The 22,876-nt window shown below is 46.4% G+C and overlaps 1 protein-coding gene across 1 annotated transcript; it reads left to right on the top strand.

Annotated features, from left to right (window-relative positions):
* Nucleotides 1–13,633: 13,633 nt before the first annotated feature.
* On the top strand, nt 13,634–17,900 carry CYTL1 (cytokine like 1). The gene is made up of 4 exons (XM_033106269.1): nt 13,634–13,815; nt 15,886–15,930; nt 16,058–16,186; nt 17,354–17,900. The coding sequence occupies exons 1-4, from the start codon at nt 13,663–13,665 to the stop codon at nt 17,435–17,437; spliced, it is 411 nt and encodes a 136-aa protein (XP_032962160.1). The 5' UTR covers nt 13,634–13,662; the 3' UTR covers nt 17,438–17,900.
* Nucleotides 17,901–22,876: the final 4,976 nt, after the last annotated feature.

The following is a 22,876-nucleotide window of genomic DNA, read 5'->3' as shown; positions in this document are numbered from 1 at the left end:
CACAGGTTGGATGAATGGTCATCGTTGTCACCCACTTACATCCAGAACTACATGGGCACACAACAGGCACCCAGCAAGCTGAAAGAATGAACGAACAAATGAACGATCAAATGGGTTTAACAGTCAGGAATAGTATAGGCAGGATTCATGAACCAACCACGTTGGAGATGGATGAGATCATGTCCAAGTATTCTTCCAATACTAAAATCCTGTTGTGGTGTTTCTCAGAGCTGAGGTTTCACTTGGAAGCACAGGGGTGACTGGCATTGTCCCAGCTGAGTGTTTACCAAACAAAGATGGGGAGGGGAGGTTCTAAGAGGGACCTCTCTCCTACCTCCTTTCAGTTATTCTTTCATTTACTCAACAAACATGCTTATTCCATGCCAAGCACCAGCAGGTACAGAAATGCACAACTCCCTATGCAACCTTCACAAACCAATGAAAACGGTGCAATGATAAGTAAAAACGGTGTGTAGCTGAATGGAAGCTGAAACGGGCTAACACGTGGTGATCTTTTCAGTCTTTGAGTCTTCAGAGTCACCCCAGAGCTGGTCTCTAAGAAAGAACTCTCTTTATCTTCACTGACTTTACCATGACCAGGAGTTCTTAGTTTGCTTCGGGAAAGTTCATCTGTCAGAGCCCGTTCTCAGAGTTCTCAAGGCCTCCTCAGTCTAGGTCCACTGACTTTGTCCGCAGAGCAATTGTCATTTATTAGCAATGACCCTGGGATCCTGGAGGGGTCAGAGTAACGGCTGGGGAATGAGAAGTGCTGGTTGTGATCTGAACCCACCACCGGCTGTTGGACCCCTCATTCATTATTCAGTCATTTAGTTTGAACAAGTCATTTCTTTTCAATTGCTCCATTTGTAAAATGGGGATATTTTTTCCTATCTTATAGCGTCATTGTGAACTTTGAATCAAAGTACTCAACAGAGTGCTGGCTGCCTGCCAAGGGCTCAATACATGTGACTAGATGCTGATTTTGTAACATGAGGCATATCCCTCTAGTCCAGAAGCGTAACTGGCATCTAGTGGATAGAGACCAGGGATGTAGCTAAATACTCTATGAAGCACAGGACAACCCCAATAACAAAGATCTGTCCCAAAATGTCGGTCGTGTCGATGCCGGGAGACGCCACCACTCTAATCCATCAAAATACCAGTTTCAACATGATACATTGAAAGTCTTGCTAGAGATCTGCTGTGTGCAATTTAAAATGCCACCCTTGCCTTGGTACTTAATATGTAATTATGAAGCAGTATTTCTCTGACTGTCAATTGGAATTTTGGAAGCATTTGCCTCAAAATACCAGCAGCACAAGCTTTAGTTTTCTATCCACATATGAATCATTGCTGGCTGTCCTACTTACTCAGGTCCCCTTCAATACTTATCAGGCAGCATCTCAGTTGTCTAGTCTGGCCTGCCACTGCGGAGTTTATTTTCTGACTTCAGAGACACCTGGACCCAATTTGCATAATCAGAACCACGTGGGGCCTGCAGTGTGAGGAAGGAGCAGAAATGGTGAGGAGGTTCATGATTACCAGTTAAGCTGTGATGATTGTAACATTTGTTCAGTCAGTGTTTATTGAGCACCTACTATATTCCAGGCACTGTGCTAAGTACTGGGTATTCAGTGGGGGGATAAAAGAAACCCAGTGCCAACACTCATTGCACCTAGCTGCTTTCAGATGGCTTTGGCACGTAGTATTATATTTACACAAACCTTCGAGATAGGCAGGAATGGCATTTGTTACAGGTGAGAAAGATATGCCTACAGATAAGTGCACAATCAGGATTCCTTGTTGCAAAGAGCAGAATGACTTCTAGGCCATATAAGCAAAAAGGAAACTATTAAAGGATATTCATTAGCTTACACAACCCCTGGGAAGCCCAGAGAATAGAACTGGCTGCATGATGCAGCCAGTACATGATTATAACACCCCATTGAACAGGCTGCAAGCACGGTCCATTGCTTCTAGGCACCAGCATTGGAGAAGAAGAAACCGAGCATCTCTACCCTCCTATGTTCCTTAGGATGTCCCATGGTGAGGCGCCACGGACATGGGGAGAGGTCACCCAAAATCCTGGGAAGGAAGCATTGTTGAATGTATTATCCCCTTTTCATAACTCCCTCCTCCTCCCCTCTGCAGGATAAGCCAGTTCCTCCTCCAGCCTCTACAAGGACCAGGGATATTAGTCACCATGCAGCCATTCATTGAGCAATTACTATGTGCCAAGTAGTGTAATAGGCATGTTACAAACTTTAATCATTTTAACCACCCTATAAAGACTGTTTTTCCATTTTCCATGTACGCACAGTAAGGCTCAGAGATTGATTCATCTGTCCAGTTTTTCAATAAACATTTGAAATGGGCATGCAATGGGCATTTCTGGCTGCTGCAAATAACGTGAAGAAGACATGCAGTGCTTACAATTTAATGGTGATGAGAAGGAGCTTGGTTCTGAATGCCCGTCGCTGATGAGTGATGGGGCCATGCACATCCTGCTGAGATTGCCGGGCTCCAAATGTCAAGTACTCAGCTATGTACTCAGATACCTCTCCAGTGGGGTCTATAAATGGAGGCAGAGGTTTTAGACAACTGTGGAGATGCTTGCGGGATTCCATAACCAAATTTATATCTAACTATGAAAATGCATTTTTAGCCTCATTTGAAGGAAGTCACTGATGGCCAGGAAAAGGAAAGCAGACACCAGCAGGGGACAATGTTAAGTAAGCCCCTTGCTACTGATGTTACTGCACGACTTCTGTGACAAGGCTGCCACAAAAATGCATCTCGAACCAGCCTCTGATGACAGAGCCTGAAGAGAATCCAAGACACCTCTGCCACCTACCTGACAAATTCGCTAAAGGACTGGGACCAACTTAAGAAACAGCTGAGTGAATGTAAGGATCAGGATGGGTTTCTTTTGCTTATTTTTGAATGACACATCAAGCAGGGAAATGTAGATTACTTTGTAAAACACTTGACATGTGCACAACAGGCAAAGTTGTTTTTAAGTGCACAGATCAATTTTTGCAAAGCATCGGGCAAAACCATCATGAATGACATCAACAGTGAAAACGAGAAAGCTGTGTCAGGAAGCCCTGTGATGCTTATGAAAGCTATTGATAAACATGTGTTCATTCTGCCATTCATTCATCAAATGTTTGGTGGGGAGGAGTGCATAGAATATTTCTGGCACCAATCGCTGTGCTGGGTGCTCAGTATTCAGCTGTGAGCAACATAAGAACGTGTATAAGATAGAAGAACAAGCAAAGATCTGTGACTCATGTCAGGACAGGTAAGTGCAGGAATCTGTGGGAGAACACAGCAGGTGGCTTATCTTGTCTGGGGTCAGAAAAATGCCTTGTCAGGGAAAGGACAATGCAGATACCCCGTAGTCTGAGCCTGATTGCAGCAGGGCTCAGAACAGGGAATAGTGTTGCGGACAGAGGAACAGCATGGTCAAACCTCCAGGCCTCAGAGGCAAAATGATACATGTGAGGCACATGTTTTATAAACATTTGATGCCCGTGTGTAAGAGGTTATTATAGTGCATTCAGTGAGAAAGACTTGATTAATTTCCATACATTCTCTGGTTCAATTTTCAAAAGACTGACTCTGTAGCCGTACGAGGCACAGCTGCTACTTAATAAATCTCTACTGAACAAATGAATAAGTAACTAAATAAGAGTCCCACACACCATAGAGTTGAAATGGAATTAGGAAGAGCTATGCTGCATGGGTGAAATCTATGTGACCTGTCTGGAAATGTATGGGATGTGCCTCAATCCGCTTTTTGGCTTTTTCTTCTTTGTTTTGAAATGTTTCGATGGTAGAATTTTATAATACATTTGGTGTCTTACATCTCCTTTGTGACAGTGAATTTGGCTCACTGCACAGAACTCCCAGTGTCTTTTGAAAGTCTATGACAACTGAAGGCAACCCATGGGACTGTCGGCATATTCGGACAATCCCAGCCGATGAAGATGGTTTCAAGACATGTCCTACCATAAGGAGCACTGACTCTGCCTTTAGGAAGCTGTAGGTTTTATTACCAGCCCGAGAGTTCCCAGCAGCGTAACTCTGGCAAGACATATGGTCCCTTTGAGCCTAAGAGCTCCAAGTGTAAGATGGGGATTTTATGCTCATCTCTCAGTGTGGTTGTGAAGAGAAAGTTCTGAGCGTGGCCACTGTAAGTGCTCAAAAAACGTTTCTGCCCTGCTTACCATCCTTAGTCTGTGCCATCGGCAAGCCCCACACTCAGAAACGATGGCCTCCGCATGAAAGAAAAAAGGAACTATTCAAATAACACGAGAAAAACTAGGAGGCCACACTTAACGAGGCTTACCGTGCCAGCACCGTGGAGAGGCTGGGCCGGGTTCTGAACCGCTTTCTGAAGAGGCTGAAATGTTTTCTGCCCAAGGTTGAAGTTATTCTCGCCCGCTTCCTGCCCTGGGTGTGTGTTGGCGACAGGGCTTCCTGGAAGGATAGAGGCCAAAACACTCAAAGTGCTCTCTGAGGGAGGAAACCTTAACTTCACAGAAGCTGGAGTCCACAGGAACTGGAAGGTGAGGGGGGTTTCAGGGCCGAGGGCCCAGCTGGGTGCTTGTTTATGGCAGCTGTGCTGGGCGCTGAACTCAAAGTGGCCTTCATTTTATGGGGGGGAAGGCAGCACAGGGCACTATTTATTCACTCATTCCACCAGCACACTCTGTCCTTCCACTGGGCCCCACGTGCTGGGCTAGGTCCTGGGGGACGTGCCACAGCCCCCAGCCCTGAACCTCTCATAGTCCAGTGTGGAGGTTGCATTAGGGGGCGCAGGGTAGGAGCTGTGTTTCTGGGGCTGGAAAACACATACACAATAATCAGAGCAAACCCACAATTCTTACTCTACCCCAGCACTGGTTGACCTAAGGGCTTTGCATAATTGATCATTTAATTCTCTCTCCATCCTGGGGTGAAGGTAGGGGTGTTGGCAAGTAGCATTGTTTTCATTGTACAGATTCAAAAATAGAGCTACAGTCACACAGCTAGAAAGATACAGAGCTGGTGTGTGAGCCCCAAGTTTGGCTCTCTGATTTGAGTTTAAACTTCTAAATCAAGCTGGGAGTCTAAAAGAAAGAATGGGGGTGCCAGAGGCCTGGGGGAGGAGAAATAGGGAGTTGTTACCTAATGGGGGCAGAGTTTCAACTGGGAAGATGACCAAGTCCTAGAGATGGATGGTGGTGATGGCAGCACAACGAGAATGTACTCAATGCCACTGAACTGGACACTTAAAAATAGTTAAAATGGTAAAATAAATAAATAAATAAATTTTTAAAAAATTATCTATGTACCCCTCCCTCATCAAAATAAAATAATTTCTTTCATAGGTACAGGGCACGGTAGATAGACCTAGAAATAGTCATCCCATTGCTCAGGATCATCTTTCATTATCAAAGTAGTTGGATGGGACCGGCGGTATAACACTTTCTACATCAGGAGCCATGACTGGCTACTGGTGTCAGGTTCTAAATTTAAAAGAACACTGTGGTTGTAGAAGCATGGCCAGTGCAACAGCACATGTGTTCAGCTAAGTCAATTCGATTAATTTGTTGAAAAGAATCTATCAAGTGAATCATTTAGCATCCTATAAACAAAACAGAAGGGGGAAAAATCGGAGCCTCTGAATACAATCTCGATTACAACGTGCTACCTGCTAACAACTGGGGGATTCCCCAAGCGCTCTGAAGACAGGATTTGGGAAGGGACGTTACTCCTGAGTGTTCCCATTCTGCCTGAAACAGTACCCCACTTAAACCCTCACACCCACGGCTCTGTGAGGGGCCTGTGGGGTCAAAACCTGGGGGTCGAGTGTCTTCCCAACGTTGCAGGCTGGCACAGGGGTGGACGAGAGCCTGATGGGCCCGTGAGCCCCAGCTCTGGCCATGCGGCCTGCAGACTCGTACTGCCCAGGGCAGAGAGGACTCTCAGACCCATGACTGGCACCTGGAAAGCAATGTATCACCACATATACAATAGAGAAAAACATCGCCAAAACATCGCCTTAATTAAAATCACCCCTCATTTCCCATGGAAATGAATGTTCGAAGGTAGAGTGAGACCTGCACAATATCACACAACTTGTTAGCATCTAAGTATTAATAAAGTATTTTCTTCCTCCTTGCCTTCTCTCTGTCCTTCACCAAGTAAGGACTATTTAATTGTGTGGCCCTAAGCCAGTTACTTAGCTTTTTGCTTATTAGTGCCTCGTCTGTGGAGTGGGGACGTGATGATAGCAGCACCTTCCTTGTGGGTTTTTAGGAGGACTCCCTTGGTGAACACGCACAACGCCCTAAGAAAGGCAATGGGCACTCAGCAGCCTCTGCATCCGTATTAGCGGTTATTCGTTTCCAGGTCCCCAACCCACGCACAGTGGGATGGGGCAGGCAGGCGGAAAAGTAGCATCAACTCACAATTTTTTGCCAAGTGTCAGCCTTCCATCATCCTAGAACACCCTGTCCAGCCTTTGTGCTTGGCCCAGGGAGCACAGAGCTGACCGGCTCAGCACCTGACATCAGGAAATCCTGAGTCTGACAAATAAACCGTTGTAAGGCACGTAAGGTGTAATTAAGTTGAAAAATTATAATCCTCAATGAATAACCTGACATGGTAATGTATTGCTCAGTGTATTCACTTTCTATTGCTGCATAATAAATGTTCACACGCTTGAAGGCTTAAAACATCACCCATTCATTAGCTCACAGCTCTGTCTGGAGGGCAGACACCAGGGTGGAATCAGCTGGGTTCTCTGCTGTGGGTCTCACAGACCTCTGGGACCTCTGGGAACAAATCCACTCCCACACTCACTCAGGTTATTGACAAAAGTCAGTTCTCAAGGCTGTGGGGCTGAGGTTCCCATTTCCTGCTGGCTGCCAGCTGAAGGCCACTGTCTGCTCCTAGAGGCTGCCATCATTCTTCCCATGTCGCTCCCTCCACCTTCAAACCAGCAATGTCAGGTCAAATCCTTTCCACCCTCAGCATCTCTCTGACCTCCCCTTCTGCTACCAACCTGAGGAAACTGCTGCTTTTAAAAGGTTCAAGTGATTGCATCAGGCTCACCTGATTAATCCCTTTTGATTAACTCAAAATCAACTGATTAGTAACCTCTAGAACATCTGCAAGATCCCTTTGCCATATAACTAACCTAACCACAGGGGAGATGTCTCATCTGACGCACAGGCTCCACCCCGCTCAAGGGGAAGGGGTCGTACAGGGGTCGTTGGAGGTCATCATAGAATTCTACCTTCCACAGTCAGGCTGAGCGAGGTTTTGCTGTGATAACAAACTAACCATAGTCCACACCACAGGTAAGCTGGGGCATTGTCCAGTCTTCTCCCCCTCACGGGGAGGCTGGCAGAGCAGCCACCATCTCCGACTCAGGTGGTTCCATAGCAGAGAGAAAGAGTGCGGCAAAGCACTCACAGGCTCTGAAAGCTTCTGCCCAGAAGAAACACCCATCATCTCCTCTCATGTGCCATTACACAAAATAACTCCCAAGGCCACGTGTAACTTCAAGGGGGACAGGAAAGCTCCATCCTGACATGGGCCCAAGAAAAAGGAGCCTGGCCATTTGTGATGACCAGCACTAATGATTGCCACAAATAGTGACTCATCAAAGAGAAAGCAACAGCGGTGAGGACGCTGCAGGGTACTGTCTGAGTCAGAACTCTTTCATTTGCAAGAGATAGAAGAAATCTCACTGAAACCAGCTCTGGCCAAAACAAAGCACCAGCTGTGTAGCAAGAATTGACCCCATGGCTGCTTACAAAGGAAGAACTGCAGGACTCAGCCTCGAGGACTGGACCCAGAGATGCAGCTCCAACCAGCCTCCTCCTCCGTCCACCTTCCGCTCTGCTCGTGCACATCCTGATGCCGCCGGCTCATCCGGCAGAAAGGCCCACTCCAGGGTGGGAGACACTGGTGGAATGAGACAGCGACTTTCTCCCGGTACCCATCTGTTAATCCCAGGGAAGGGCGCTAATTGGTCCACCCTGAGACATCTACCCGTTACCATTATCGGCAGGGAGGTAAGAATTGACCTAAGATACGGTTAAGACACAAGGTCTATAACCAGAAGAAAAAAAAATGAAACGAAAGAAAAGATTAAAAAAACGAAAACCACAGCTCCCATGGTCACTCCAGCTGTTTCGTGTGTATTTCATCTTCACAAAAACTCTATGCAATAAATGTGATGAACCCCACGCATCAGGGGAAAACAAGGGATTACAAGATTTGCACCGTCACATCAAAACAAAAGTGAGAGGGATTAAGAAGTACAAATTGCCAGTCAGTCACAGGGATATAAAAGTACAGCATAGGGAATATAGCCAAAAATATTGTAACCGTGGTGCCTGCTGGGAACAAGGCTTACTGGGCTGATCACTTCGTAAGGTATATAAATGTCTAATCACAATGACATACACCTGAAACTCAGATAATGTTGTATGTCAACTGTGACTGAAAAATATAACAAAAAAAGTGAGATGGAAACTGATGTCTATATTACCCCAAAGCCCATGCTTTCTCTACTAAGCCAAGCAAGACTCTTCTAGAAAGATTTTTTTTTTCCTGACTCCTTTCTGCAGAAACAGGCCCAGGGAAAACATTTGGGAGAATTTGTCCTGCACCTTGTTTCTCATTAAACTTTGAATCCGTGTCTTGAGGCTTAGAGAGGGGTCCGAATTCTAGAACATGGATTCTTTTCATAATCACTGTGCAAACGCCAAGCCCAACCTGGGTGTTTGTCTTCACTCCTTCTCTCTGGACCATGTGGGCCAACTTTCCACGTGGGGCTGCCAAGAGCGCAAGGAACAAGCTCAAAAACACATCACATCAACGGGTGAGACGTGCTGTTTTTAACCGAAGGAACGCCGACGTCAACAGGAACGCTGCCGCAATGGTCTGGCGAGGTGCTCAACTACTCCCCCCTCAAATACCTGCTGGCTGTCACTGCTGGGTCAGATCAGCAGGGGCGTCACTGGCTTCGGATCCCAGAATGTAGGCAGGTGTGGAGAAACCCAGAGGTGGCCTCCAGCGCCAGGCCCGGCGTGTTAACATCTCAGACTCTGTGTGTATCTAGTGTGATGTTTCCCACAGAACAGAAGCTGCCACTGGGCTCTTCCAGTCTCTGGCAAAGATAGTTACTGGCTGGACAGTGGGCAACAGAGGAGATCTGAGCTTGGGTGTGGCCATTTCGACCTTAGCGGCCATCACAAGCAGGCACAGGACAAGAACAGAGGGCACACTCAGGAAAGGTGTGATTCTATGTTTGAGCCACGTAACAAAGGCTTAAGGAAACAGCGAGTTCCTATTTCTTACAGTCTGCTCAGGAATTTCCCATAACCCTTTAGGGCTGGGAACAAAGCGTATTTCCCTGGTTACCTGCTTCACGTATTGGAATATGCTATTCTGAACAGCCAGAGGAAAAAGGTAAATGCGCTTTATCCAGAAATGCTAAAAAGAGTCCCGACTAGGGAAATACTAGAACACAAGACAGACACCGGCAGGGTCTGCTACCAGCACAAAGCTCAAGGTTTTCTTCAGTGGTCGGGGCAGATGTTTTCCTCTCTGGGTGTTGATGAGAGAGCATGTGTCCCAGACCCCATTGGCAGCCATTTTGTGACCACACAGGGACCAGCTTTAAGATGGACCTAATGGGACGTGTGTCAGTTCAGGTTCAACCAGTGAAGCAGAAGCAGAGGAAATTGCCTGTTTGAAGGTCAAAGGACACCTGGGTGTGGTAACTAAAAATCCTAGGGATTGAGAATGAAGTGTGATTTGGAGCATGTCACTTAACCTCTCTGTGCCTCAGTGGCCTCAAATGATGGTAACAGAATAAACACATTAATACTCGCTCAGAGCAAGGCAGCAGTTCCAGAGTTACCCATCGTCATTATTACCTGAGTAAAAGTGCAGGAAAGGACCGGTCAAGATGGCTGGAGAGCTCGGCTGGCACCCAGCTACAGACCTCACACTCTCCTCCAGGCCTCAGGGAACCAGGGAAGAATTTCAAACAGCGGCTGACAGGAGTGGACTTCTGCTTTAGAAATGGCTCCTGGAGGGAGAAAGGACTGTGGGCAGACACATAAATCGTGATGCAAATGTGGAAAAGGATCTTGAAGCCACTTCCCATGGAAAATGTTTCAAGAAATGGGTACATTGACTGTGAAAGAGAGTCAAGTCTGTTTGGGGGGCAGGGGTGAGCAGGTGGTGGTGACAAAGTGAGGTATGAGCGTGGTCTTAGAATCACTACAGGCCTGTTCTGAGGAAGAAGGCACAGGAGTTTTAGGCCAAGGAGAGCAGCACCAGGCAGTCATCACATCTCACCTTCACCTTGGGAAGAATTTGTATAGTCAGAGCTGCCCAGAGACTGGAGGGTGGCCAGTAGGAAGTAATGAGTTCCCCATCCAGGGAGGTAAGCAAGCAGACGCTGGATGAGCCCTTGACAGGGAGGCTGTAAGGAAGCACAAGCACCAAGCAGGTTGGTGTAGGTTATTTCTAAGTTCCTCTCAACCTTAATCTCTGTCATGTTACTGAACCCCAGAGACGTTAGTCTCCTATGTCAGCTGTAACAAATCACCGCAAACTGCGTGGCTTAAGACAACGTAAATCTCTTCTCTCACAGTTCTGGAGGTTAGATGTCCACCATGGGTCTCACTGGGCTGAAATCAAGGTCTGGGAAAGGCTGTGCTCCTTTCTTGAGGCTTTAGGGGAGAATCCTTTCCTGGCCTTTTCCAGCTTCTGGAAACTTCCTGCATCCCTTGGCTTGTGGCGTCTTCCTCCAGCAGCACAGCATCTTCCCAATTCTCCTCTCCGTCTCTCTCGGCATCCCGCTCACACCTCCGTGCTCATCCATTCCCCCAGCACTTCCTCAATTCACAGATGGAGCCACTGCTGGGGAGTGACAGGGGGGAGGGGGAGCGACATGATTTCGCCAGCAGGCCACGTGCCCCGTGTGCTTTGTTTCAGAAAGTTCATTGCTTTGTTCACTCTTCTACATGTGGACAGCACCCCCATCTGTCTCATTCACGGTTTCATCCCCATGGTCTATCTCAGGAGATTCAATACAAACACGTGTCGGCGAATGAATGAAGAATCCACTCAAAGAAAATGCTGGTATCTGGCTGAGAAATACCTCCCCGCTCGCTCCTTAGCTCTGGCCGTGGGTCTCTCCTAACATAACCGGGTTCCACACACCATGGGGGCCGAAGCCCCAGCTAAGACACTGTGGGGGAAGGGAGAAACCTTAAGGAGAAGACAAAGGCTTTAGTCTGTGGGAAACTCCCGCCTGGATGTTTAATGTTCACATTCCAGATGGAGCAGCCCTGATGCTGGAGGAGAAAGGGCGCGGGGATAGGGGCCAGGGAAGGGGCTGAGGGGGCTGCAGGGCGAGTGGCAAAGGAGACCTTTGTGAGCACAGCCCCACCTGCATCCAGGGCAGGGTCTCCGGCAGCCAATGGCGCTGGGGCCGTGCTCTGTGGGTGTTTACTGGGCTGCACCTTGCTCGGAGTTAACAAGATTAACAACCATCAGGTTAATTCCCAAAAGCCTTCCTGGGCATCTGCTCTGCCCACATGGGCGCAGGGTGCCGGCAAACCGAGATGAAAAGGAGCACCGGCTGGGTGAGGGACACAAACAAAAGCTGCTTAGCTCATCGTTGGGTGCTCAGGACACAGGGGGAGCTTCCGGTTCGTTCCAGATGCCCCTTGAGGACCACAGACGGTGTCCTGAGTCGGATCTGCCGAGGCCACATTTATGTCAACTTCAAAGGCGCACACCAGGCCTGCTTCCCAGCACGGGGACGGCTCCTGGAGCTGAGCAGTCCAAGGACTTGCGTTGGTGCCTGGGCTTGCTCTCTATCTTGTCCTGAATGTGGGGCTTATTCGATAAGCACATCCAGGATCCCTGGGGTCTGTCAAAAGGGCCTGGAGTCCCTGGCCGGAGCCTGCTGTCTGCCAGGGAGGGAGTGAGGAGGCGGCTTCCTCCAGAAGAAAAACATCTGTGTCTGCTGCTTGCACCTCCAGTTCTGCCCTGTCGGAGAGCGTGCCCAGGAGACGGTCCCTAGGTCACTTCGCTAAAGGTGTTTAGAGAACACACTCTCACCTGCAAAACAGGAAGGCATGACTGGGATCCCTGCCTAAGGGTTTCACACCAGAAAACCACATAAATAGAATGTCAGGACTGGAAGGGGCCTCTGGCATTGCCCAGGGTGACACTGTTTTATGGACATGTCCTGGGAACCACACTGAGCAAACAGCAGGCAGAGGCTGGAGCCGGGTTCTTATCCTTGTGGTCCATCCTCCACCCACCCCACACCCAGGACACCACTTCCCTTTCACTCAGCCCTTTGGCCCTCATCCTTCGTTGTTTCGTTCTGGGTATGGCTTGCCCTAGCCGCTTTCTGTCCTCCCTTGCAGTGAGAGAAGCTTGGGCAGCCCAAGGGCCCAAACTCATCTCTGACTGCAACTACTGCTCCTCCGCAGTTCCATACTATGGGGTGGAAAAATGGAAGGGAGACAAGGCACAGAGCCCCATTGGACCCTTTTGCCTCCAGCTTTGTGACCTTGAGCAAGTCACTGCAACTCTCTGAGCCTCCATTTTGCCACCTAGAAAATGGGACTGTTTCCTATGCTACCTGCCTCACAGGGACACTTGTAGGAATGGAGACGTGACATTCTCTCAGACATTAGCTCAGTGACATTAGCTCAGCATGTGTTATTCCTCGTCGTTGCTTCTGAGCTAGGTGTTCTCATCATCTCCATTTCACACAAAAGGAGACAGAGGACAGAGTTAAGAAACTTGCCCAAGATCATGGCCAGAAGTAAGTAACCATGCACTCCACCGAGTGTCCCGGGGGACAACGTACTACCATAACTGGTTCTGTTACAGGAGCGCTGCCTGCGGAGCAGCCTCTGAAAGAACCGCACTTGGAGAACTGTCCCCTTATTCGAGTCTGCTCTGTACCAGGGCCTGTGCCGGGCTGAGCCGCGAGCTTGAAGTGCACTGGCTTGGGCAATGCTCTCACATCCCCCACCACAGGCACCAGCACGAGCCCAGCCTCCAGCTGCAGACTTGCTGCTGCTCAGAGGGTAGGTGACGGCCCAGGGTTCCCTGGCTGGTCAGTGGTGGGTGGACATTGACACCCAGCTGCCAGATCCCAAGCCCCAGATCACTGGCGCTCAATCCATCACTCTGGTCCCTTTCCCTCCTCCAGTTCTGCTCTAGGAAATCAGCCAGTTACACAACCGGTTTGATCTAGCAGAGACCCTCTGAGGAACCACCCTCCATCCCTCCTTGTCTTCCTCTTGTCCCCTGTCCCCTCACTGGCTGGTCCTGCCACTTCAGGCAAAGCCCCTGCCGAGAGAAACTTCTACTGAAAGTGGGCGGAGAAAGGCCTTGCTTCCCTTCCAGGTGTCCTGCACACCCCCAGGCAGCCCCTCCTCTCAACAAGGGGGACCTTCAGGTCTGAAAGGATCCAGTGTCCCCGGCCAGGCCAGGGGGGCGTGCTCACTGGACTCCACTGGGCCCCACAGGAAATGGAGGCGTGGAGGACCACCCCCAAGCAGCTGCTTAAAGGGGCGGCTGGCTGGGGCTGCAGCTGGCTGCCTCTGCATCATGACGCCCTGGCTGCTCCTGCTGCTGCTCCCGCTGCTGCTCAGTGGCCCCCCCGCCGTGGGGGCTGCTCCCCCAACATGCTATTCCAGGATGCTGAGCCTCAGCCAGGAGATCACCGGTGACTTCCAGAGCCTGCAGGCCACAGAGCCCTTGGTGAGTTCCCTCTGGCCTGCTGAAGACCAGCAGGTTCAATGCAGACCCAGTTCCCGAAAGTTTGCCTTTACACCAGGCAAACAAAAAAAAACAAACAAAAAACACACGTTATTTTTCTTTTCTGGTCACTATTAATCTCAAGAGCATTTGTGTTTTAGTCCCATCCTACTACAGATGGTAGCAGTGGTTTGCACTTTCTTTCAAGTACAAGGAAAAGTAATCAAAGACTTCGCAATTTTGGCTTGTAACTTGCTAGCAAATGTCAGAGGATCTGTTGTAAAATGTAAAAAGGATAAAGGTCCTGAAAGAGTTAGAGCTCCGGAGTTAGGGAGGACCAAAGAATTAAGCTAACTAATACTCTTTGCGAGCCTGGTGATTAAGAGTTTGCAGTAAAGGGATGACACCCAGCACGGGGCTCCATCCCCCACCTGCTGTGGGACGCTGGGCAAATTACTCAGCCTGAGTCTGAGTGACCTGGTCTGTGAAAGGGGATGGCTGGGCACCCACCCAAACGCGTCGGGCAGCTGTGGAGGTCCAAGCAGTGAATACGGACGCAGCACACACAGCTGTGTCTGCACTTAGGACTCCAGGAATGGCAACCACAGTTGTCACCACTCTTCTAAGAGGAAGACCAGGGGCCCAGAGAGGGGAGGGCCCAAGGGCCTCCAGGAGCTAGAATCCTGACCCCCTGACTGCTCATGCAGTGTAGAAACAACACAAGTTAAACGTCATTAAAAGCTGTGGTAAAATGTAAAAGTGTCCCTTTACCCCTTGTAAACACTTCAAACAAAATGTAATGTTTCTCAGATGTGGGGTTTACGATACCCTAACACCTTCTTTGTATTTTCTTTTTAAAAGTTAAATAATGTTTACTTTTTCCCTAATTATAAAAGTCATATCCTTTGTAAAACGGTTGGAAAATGCACAAAGGACAAAGAACATAAATATTACTTGCAATTCTACCCCCTAGAGGTAACTGCTGCCATAACATTCTGGAGGATAATATTTCAGCTTTCCATCTATGCATAGGTATGTATGTGTGTGTGCACATGTGTGCGTGCGTGTGTGTGCATGTGTGGGCACGTGTGTGTGCACGTGTGGGCACACGTGTGTGTGCGCACGTGTGCATGTGTATGTGCGTGTGTGCGTGCATGTGTGCACATGCATGTGTGTGCATATGTGTGTGCGTGTGTGCACATGCATGTGCGTGCATGCATGTGTTTGCTTGTGCGTGCACATGTGTACATGCATGTGCACATGTGTGTGCAGGCATGTGCACGTGTGTGTACATGTGCGTGCACGTGTGTGCGTGTGTGTGAACAGATTGGATCAAACAGCACAGCAGTTTTATGATTTACGTTTCAATAACACCATCAAATAAATTAACATTCTTCTGTAACAACATTTTGTTGTATACTTGCATTGCAATTTATCCAGATTCCTTGGTGTGAAATATGTAGAGCAAACAACTTGTAAAGGAATCTGATTTTAAAATGTAAAAAAAGAATGTATAGGCTCAGAATTGCAGAGCTGGAAGGAAGTGGAGAGATTATGTATTAGAACTCTAATTTCACATCTGGAAAACTGAGTCACACAGAAGAAAAAGACCTGTCCAACGTCACACAGGGGATTTCTGGTAGAGCAGGACAGAATCTGGGTCTCTGGACTTCAGTCTTGCACAAAAAGTAAAACACAGTGATATCAGCATATGTATATATGCCCTTTCATATTATTATAGTATATATTATTTACTACTAGATCTAGACTACAGTTATAGAACTGTTTACATATGTACACACATATATGTATGTGTGTCTGTACATAATATGACAGTTCCCTAACTCATGATAGATGATATAAAGTTTGCACTCTAAAAGTCAGATTCTGGAAGAGCAGTTGTCTATTTTTGGAGGCATGTGGCACACAGTACAAGTATTGTGCATGTTGGCCTCAGGCGTCCCGTGGGATCTGGGGCTGGGCTGGCTGTGGAAAGGCTGGCACAGAGCCTCCTGTGAGCAGGCTGAGGGTGTGTCCTGCGGGCACCACAGTAACACGTACCCTTTTCTGCAGGAGCCGTGTGTGAAATACCTGCCCAGGCTGTACCTGGACATACACGTAAGAGGGGGCTGCCTGCCTGGGGGAGGTGCGGGGGTGGGGAGAGACGCCTTGCCGAAGGATGCAAGAACCCCCAGCTCCCATCCCTCTGGCTACTGACTTCTCCCTCCCTGTCGTCCACTCCCAGAATTACTGTGTGCTGGCCAAGCTGCGGGACTTCGTGGCATGGCCCCAGTGTTGGAAGGTGGCCCAGGTGGACGCCTTGAAGGACAAAGTGCGGAAACTGTACACCATCATGAACTCATTCTGCAGGAGGGTAAGTGACACCATTGGAATTTCTTTCTCTATGTGAAACGCTTATGGCATGCTTCCAGTTCACAAAGCCTTTCCTCAACCATTGTTGCCCTCGGTAAGTGATGGGGACTCAGGACCCACCGTCTCCACAAGCTCCCCGCTGATGTGGGGACAACACCCAGGACCTAATGATATAAGACAGACTGTCAGCAGCCACCTGGGGCAGAGCTGGGGGGAGAGGGTGACGGAATTCTGAGAGCTCCAGGGGTCAGAGGAGACTTTTCTGGAGAAAGGGGCTTCAGGAAGATTCTGGTAAAAGAGGGGGAGGAGACAGAAAGAGCAGGAAATCAGTGCTGGTTAAGACGTAGAAAGTAGACTCATGTGATCGCACGGACACAGCCTTCGGCCTCAGACAGACCTGGACTCCTGTCTCCATCTTCTTGCTTCCCAGATGGGCGCATCCCCTCACCTGTCTGAGGCAGTTTCCTCACTTGTGAACTGGGGACAGAATAGTGCTTGTCTCCTGAGCTCTTTGGGAGGATAATAATAATTACTCCTTGACCCTGTGTGTGCCGGGGGGTGCTGTAGTAACTCTCTTGATCCTGAGAACCCCAGAGGGTGACTAAACACAGAATCCCTAACAGCATCCTAGGCCAGGAATAAGTCCTTGGGAAACTTTAACAATTAGCTATTAACTTATAATTTATTTGTTCATACATCAAAGATTTGTTATGCATTTCTGCCCCACACCCATTTCCCTCCTCACGCCCCCTCCCCTTAGTCTTTGGGGAGGAAGACGGGAAGAGGACCTCGTTACAATACCATCTGATAAGTGGTGTTACTAACTCTCAAGTGTTTGAAGGTGACCTCTGGTGCTGTCTGTCACCGTGTCCCCAATGCCTGGCCCAGAGTTGCTGCTCAGAAACTAAGGTTCATTGATTCATTCACGGGCTCCCCCATCTGTCCATCTAGTCAACCAATGTTATGAGTGAATTCAATAAATAGTGAGGAATCTAGAGAGTCTATGGGAAGGTGAAGACATGACCAGCTCTTCTTGGGAGAGTAAGGGATGGAAAGTTTTTGCCCAAAGGGAACAACTGACATCCTTGAGGGTTAGCAGGATTCCTATCGTGCATGGGCTCGGCCACCACCTTCAGTAACATTCCTGCTCCTGGCACATCTTTTTTAGGATCTGGTGTTCCTGTCAGATGATTGCAATGCCTTGGAATACCCAATCCCAGCGACCACGATCCTGCCAGATCGTCAAGGCTGAGGGAGCCGGACCAGGGAGAAGCCATGGGGACTGAATTATGTCAACTGCCCAGACACAATGGGCTAAAGCCATGGTCCCCTCAGGTCTCCCTATTACTGTAGTATCTGAAATGGTCACGTGTCTGTCCACCATCTGGAAAGCAGGGACTGTGCTCTATCCCCAGAACTTACTTTGAACATAGTTAGAAGCCTTGTCTTTATTCCCCTTGGCTCGTCTTGCCAGGAAGGTTAGATACATAAGCATGTTTATTTGATCACGAGGAAGAAAAGAGCAAACAAGCTTCTCTTTGATGAACAATTAGCTTGAAAACAAGCAAAATAGCATGTCTATAGTACTGCTTTAATGGAGTAGTGGTACCATTTTCCTTTCCTGATAGGAACCTGCTTACATTTAACCAAACTTCTATTCCATACCCTCTCCCATCACAAACATTCCTTAGACTTACCTTTCATTTTTAAAGAAATTTTCACTGCCTATAAGATGTATTTGCGAGGTTTGTAATTACATAGTGCTGATGGGAACCACTCTTTCATGGAAAGGTGATGAAAATCAAATAAAGACGATCTTTACAGTGGGAAAGGTGTCCTGCTGTGTTTGTCCAAGGTGGATGTCAGTGCTTATTTCACGTTCTTTCTAAAAGTCGCTGCTCTTAGCAAGATGCCCATTTCTCCCTTTTGCCAAAAAGCCCAGGTGTTTCTGGGTCTGCTTCAATCCACCTGCATGAATGTCTGTCCTTAAAGCGTTGGGAGATGTTCCCATTTAGATATCGGTACAGACTGTACCTTGCATCATACCCACAAGCAATGCAGTACCTGGCACGTATCACGAAGGTCAGACGCAGGCACCTTGGGGCTGAGGCTCATAGAGATTAAGTGACTTGCACAAGGTCACTGGCTGGCAGGTAAGTGGGTTGAACTCCAGGGCTCCAAAGCCCACACACATCCCAGGGCCTCCATGCTGGTTCTCTGCAGGTGAAGCATGTTTGTTTAATTAATTCATGAAGCCTACAACACACTCTCAGTTGAGTAACTGGATTGGTGAAATGTTGAAATGTGAAATGTTGATTTTTTTTTTTTTAATTTGCATGTTACACTGGGTTTTTTTTTGTTTCCTTTACTCCCTTCAGTACCTATGGGCCATGCCAATCCTCCTTCATCTTAGACGCCTGTGACGTCTCAGATGATTTACGAGAATGCGTCATTAGGTTTTCATTTTCTATTTAGAAGCAGAAGACCGCAGCATCGCAAAACAAATCATGATTGTGTTGGTTTCCTAGGACCGCTCTAACAAGGCACCATAAACAGCTTTCACTGTTGACCGCCTCCCATCCAATTTCCACACAACAGCAGAATAATCTGTTTTAAATATCCAATAAATCACATCCTTCACTACTGAAAAACTTCCTATTGCTTCCACATTGAGTGAATTTGAACTTCTCAAGTTGGTCTACTTACTTACCACTCCCACCACCATCAGTCTCTCTAAAGCATCCTGTGACACACAGCACTTGTTCATTTGTTTGTTTACTTACCTATTATGTGTCCCCCTACTAGACAATAAGCTCCAGGAAGGCAGGCACCATGTCTTCTTGTTTCACCCTTTTATCCCCTGTACCTAACACTGTGCCTGACAGTTAGTAGATGCTCAATAAAACATTTTGGACGTCTATGGATACTGGAAACTGCTTACCGGGAAGACCAAGAAAAGTCACCAGTGACAATCGTGCAATTCCAGGTGGCCCATCCCCATTCTTTTTCACAAAATGCACTACATTGCACACACTCATAGACTCATAGCCTCAGAGGCTTCCTATGTTTCCAGGAATTCCTGGTTCTTGCTCCTTAGGTCAACTTCAAAACCTCAGTAACTCACACTCACCCACACAGGCACGCACAGACCCACAGCTCGTGGGTGTTCATTCTCTCAGCGCTGTGATCTGAAAACATGACTGCCTGGGCTGTAGCCAGCAGCAGAGACCTAAGCAAAACCCTTAGCTTTCCTTCCTGAGTACATCAAAAAGCTTAATCATCAGTTTGGCTGTCTTGGAGCACTTTGACTGCTGAAATCAGCATTTCACCTCCATACCCAGGGGCAACTTAAACCAACTGAGAATTATTAGGCAAAAATCCTCATAGTTTAATCTAAGTTGATTTGCAAAAGTGCTAATAATGTGAAATCGCCTTCTGCATTTGCAGAATATTCAGGTCTATAGATTGTCAGATCAAGCTTTCCCAAGACAGAGTAAGGACTGCCCTGAAATCTATTAAGTGTTGGAGGAGAAGAAGGAAAAAATAGAAAAAGAGCACAGTTACCCAGAAAATGGCCGAGTCAGCAGTCATAACTTAGGTTTATATTCCTTCACACAGAATGTGTCCTGGGAATTATTTGGACATTGGATGTGCATTTCTAAAACATGTGCAATCAAGTTCCTGAAATGCAGCTTGGCTTATTTTTCAAGAATTTTCTGGCAGCCACACAAAGATAAGGAAACGTGCTCCAGAGTTATTGCTTTTTCATTCACTTCATCTTGATACCAGGGATCCAGCATCAACCCAATTTAAGATGCTATAAAATCAGAAGATGCTCCATATTCAGAAGATGGGCTCAGGTTGCTGTCACTGTCACAGCAGGGGTCACCCTTCCTCTGGCCTACAGCTCTGCAGACATTCTGAGTTTGGAAAGCGTTCAGCTCTGGGGGACAGGACCTGGAGTTGTGCTTTAACACTGTGTATTGATGCTGCAAAATACTCTTAATTTATTGATGATAATAACGTCTTAAGTATGTGGAGAACTTTGCAATTTACAAAATATTTTCATGTCTACTTTTCCCTTTGTTAACTTTAGTTCTTATGCCAACATTGGCGAATGGGTGGATTAGGACAATTTATCTGCATTTATAGATTTAAGAGTGAAGTTTCAATTAAATACCCTTTTACACCTACAAAGACGCCTACAATTTTCAAATCTGACAATATTAAGCGTTCATGAGGACACGTGGCAGTTGACACATGCAGACAATTGGAAAATGATTTGGCATCACCAAGTGAATTTGAAGATATGTCCACCCTATGACCCAGCTATTTCAACCCTAGAATAGACCCTAGAGAAACGCTTGTAAATGTACCCCAGCAAATGTGTCTAAAGATATTCAGAACAGGATTTCACAAATGACCGATAAAAACCCCAAAGTCCATTAATGACAGAAAGTATGAATAATGATGATGTCACATAATACAGATGATATAATGTTGTAGAGTCATACAACATTATATCATGACACTAATTAATACATTACAATGACAAGTAATCCCAGGCCTGAATGTCAGGTACATGGTGAAGAGGAGGAAATACGGAATGTTGAAAAGCACAAGAAGGAACTCAGAATGATTCCATTTCTGTGAGGAACTAACAGGCAAAGCATAAAGTGTACTTTGGGGACTAGAAACATATGGGACTGAAGCTTTAAAGGGGTTCAAGAAAGTGCCTAAAACAAAATTCAGGACAGAAGCTATGCCCCTGAGGAGCAGAGGAAGAGGATGGCATGAGGTGGGCAATACATACTTTGAAAATAATTGCATGCTTTTTTCTTAAGTGACGTTCAATATTTTGTCACTCTTTAGAAAAAAATATATGTTATTATCCAGTCAATATTTAATAAATAAAACATTAAAATGAAGAGCATTCACAAAAAACATCAAAAACTAATTATAAATGCAATTTGAAAACCAATCCCATTTACGATAGCAGCAAACACCATAAGGTACCTGGGAAGAAATGTAAAAAAAAAATGTGTATAAACTTTACAGAGAAAATTATAAAACTCTATGGAAGGACATAAAAGAACGCCCTATATAAATAAAGAGATAAGCTATGTTTATGAATCTCAAATGAACATAAATTCAGTATATCCAGTGACCATCCCAACAGGATGGATCTTGATATGCCGAGCCTAAAATTTATAGAGAAGTATGAAAAAAAAATCAATAAATTCTGAAACAGAAGAATGTGGGGAGGGAAATTTCCCAGCAGGTATCAAGACTTGTTATTACATCATAGAAATTAAAATGCTGGAGTTTGATGCCAGGATTAAAAAATAACCAGTGGAAGAGAACAGAGGGCCAGAAACAGACCCATGGAAATTTGGTAAATTGCTGAGAACACATGACAAATTGGTGGAAAAATAATAAACAATACAATAAACGGTGCCAGGACAACAGGCTACCCACTTAGAAAAAACGGAAATTTGATCTCTTCCTCATACCATACACAAAAATAAATCCTACAACAACAATGGCCTTAACTAAAGCAATATTTTCAAATATTTAGAAGAACACGTGGCTGAATATCTTTGTGATATTAGGATAACAGGACCCAAAGAGTGCATCCAAGAAAGAAAAACATTAAATACAGCAGAGGATTTTAAAAGACACAGCAAATAAAGCTAAAGAAACCCCCACAGGTTGGAAAAATACTATGCAGACAACTGTTCTTATCCAAATGCCTACAAATCGATAACAAAGATAGAAAAATGGGTATAACCTGGAAGAGGAAATCATAATGGGCATTTAAATATATTGAAACTTTCTAGCAACCAGAGAGAGGCACATTAAAACCACAATGTAATTCAAGTTTACGCTCATCAAATCGGAAAAAAATAAAGTCTCATAATACCAACTCTTAGTGCAGATAAGGAAAAGCAGGAATTCTCATCTGGCGCTTTTGGAAGCCTAAGTTGATACAAACGCTGTGGAAAGCCATTTCATTTCTGAGGATCGATCTCAGACAAAAACTCACAGGAGATGTGAAGGAGGATGTTTATTATTGCCTCATTACTGCCTATAATGGAAAAAAGACAAAAAGACTAAGTCTCTCAGAAAAATGAATGAACTCTGACATACTCATTCCGTGCAATATTACACAGCAGTTAAAGTGATGAGTCAGACGCCCATGCTTCAATGTGCATTGATCTCAAAACCACTGTCTACCAAGAAAACAGGTTGCACAACTGTCCATTCCTTATGCTATTTGTGCATCTTTAAAGCTTTCAGAAACTTCTAGGGAGCATAAGAAAATGGACAGGAAACACTTCACATTCATGATACTGGTTGTGTCTGGAGAGTAGGGAAGAAGAGATGGCACTGGGAGGAAAACAGAGGATTTTAACTTTACCAGTAACATCTGATTTTTTAAAACTTAAAGCACGTATGACAAAATGTTAACGTTTACAGGATCGGAGTCGTGGGTCCATGGTACTTACTGATCATTCTTTGCTTTTTTTCAGTATGTTTCAAATATTCCAGAATTCAAAATGTTCAGATAACCGTTGTGCTCTATGGAATAACTGAAATCACCTTCCATTAAATGACACAATTATTATTCAATTATTGCCTTTCTCCCCACTTTTCTGACGTAAAGTGCCATTTCTTCCTGCAAAGAGCT

This window comes from Rhinolophus ferrumequinum, chromosome 5 (assembly GCF_004115265.2).
Source record: "Rhinolophus ferrumequinum isolate MPI-CBG mRhiFer1 chromosome 5, mRhiFer1_v1.p, whole genome shotgun sequence".
Lineage (NCBI taxonomy): Eukaryota > Metazoa > Chordata > Mammalia > Chiroptera > Rhinolophidae > Rhinolophus > Rhinolophus ferrumequinum.
Note: the sequence above shows the minus strand (reverse complement) of the source record. Positions and strands in the feature narration are given on the sequence as shown.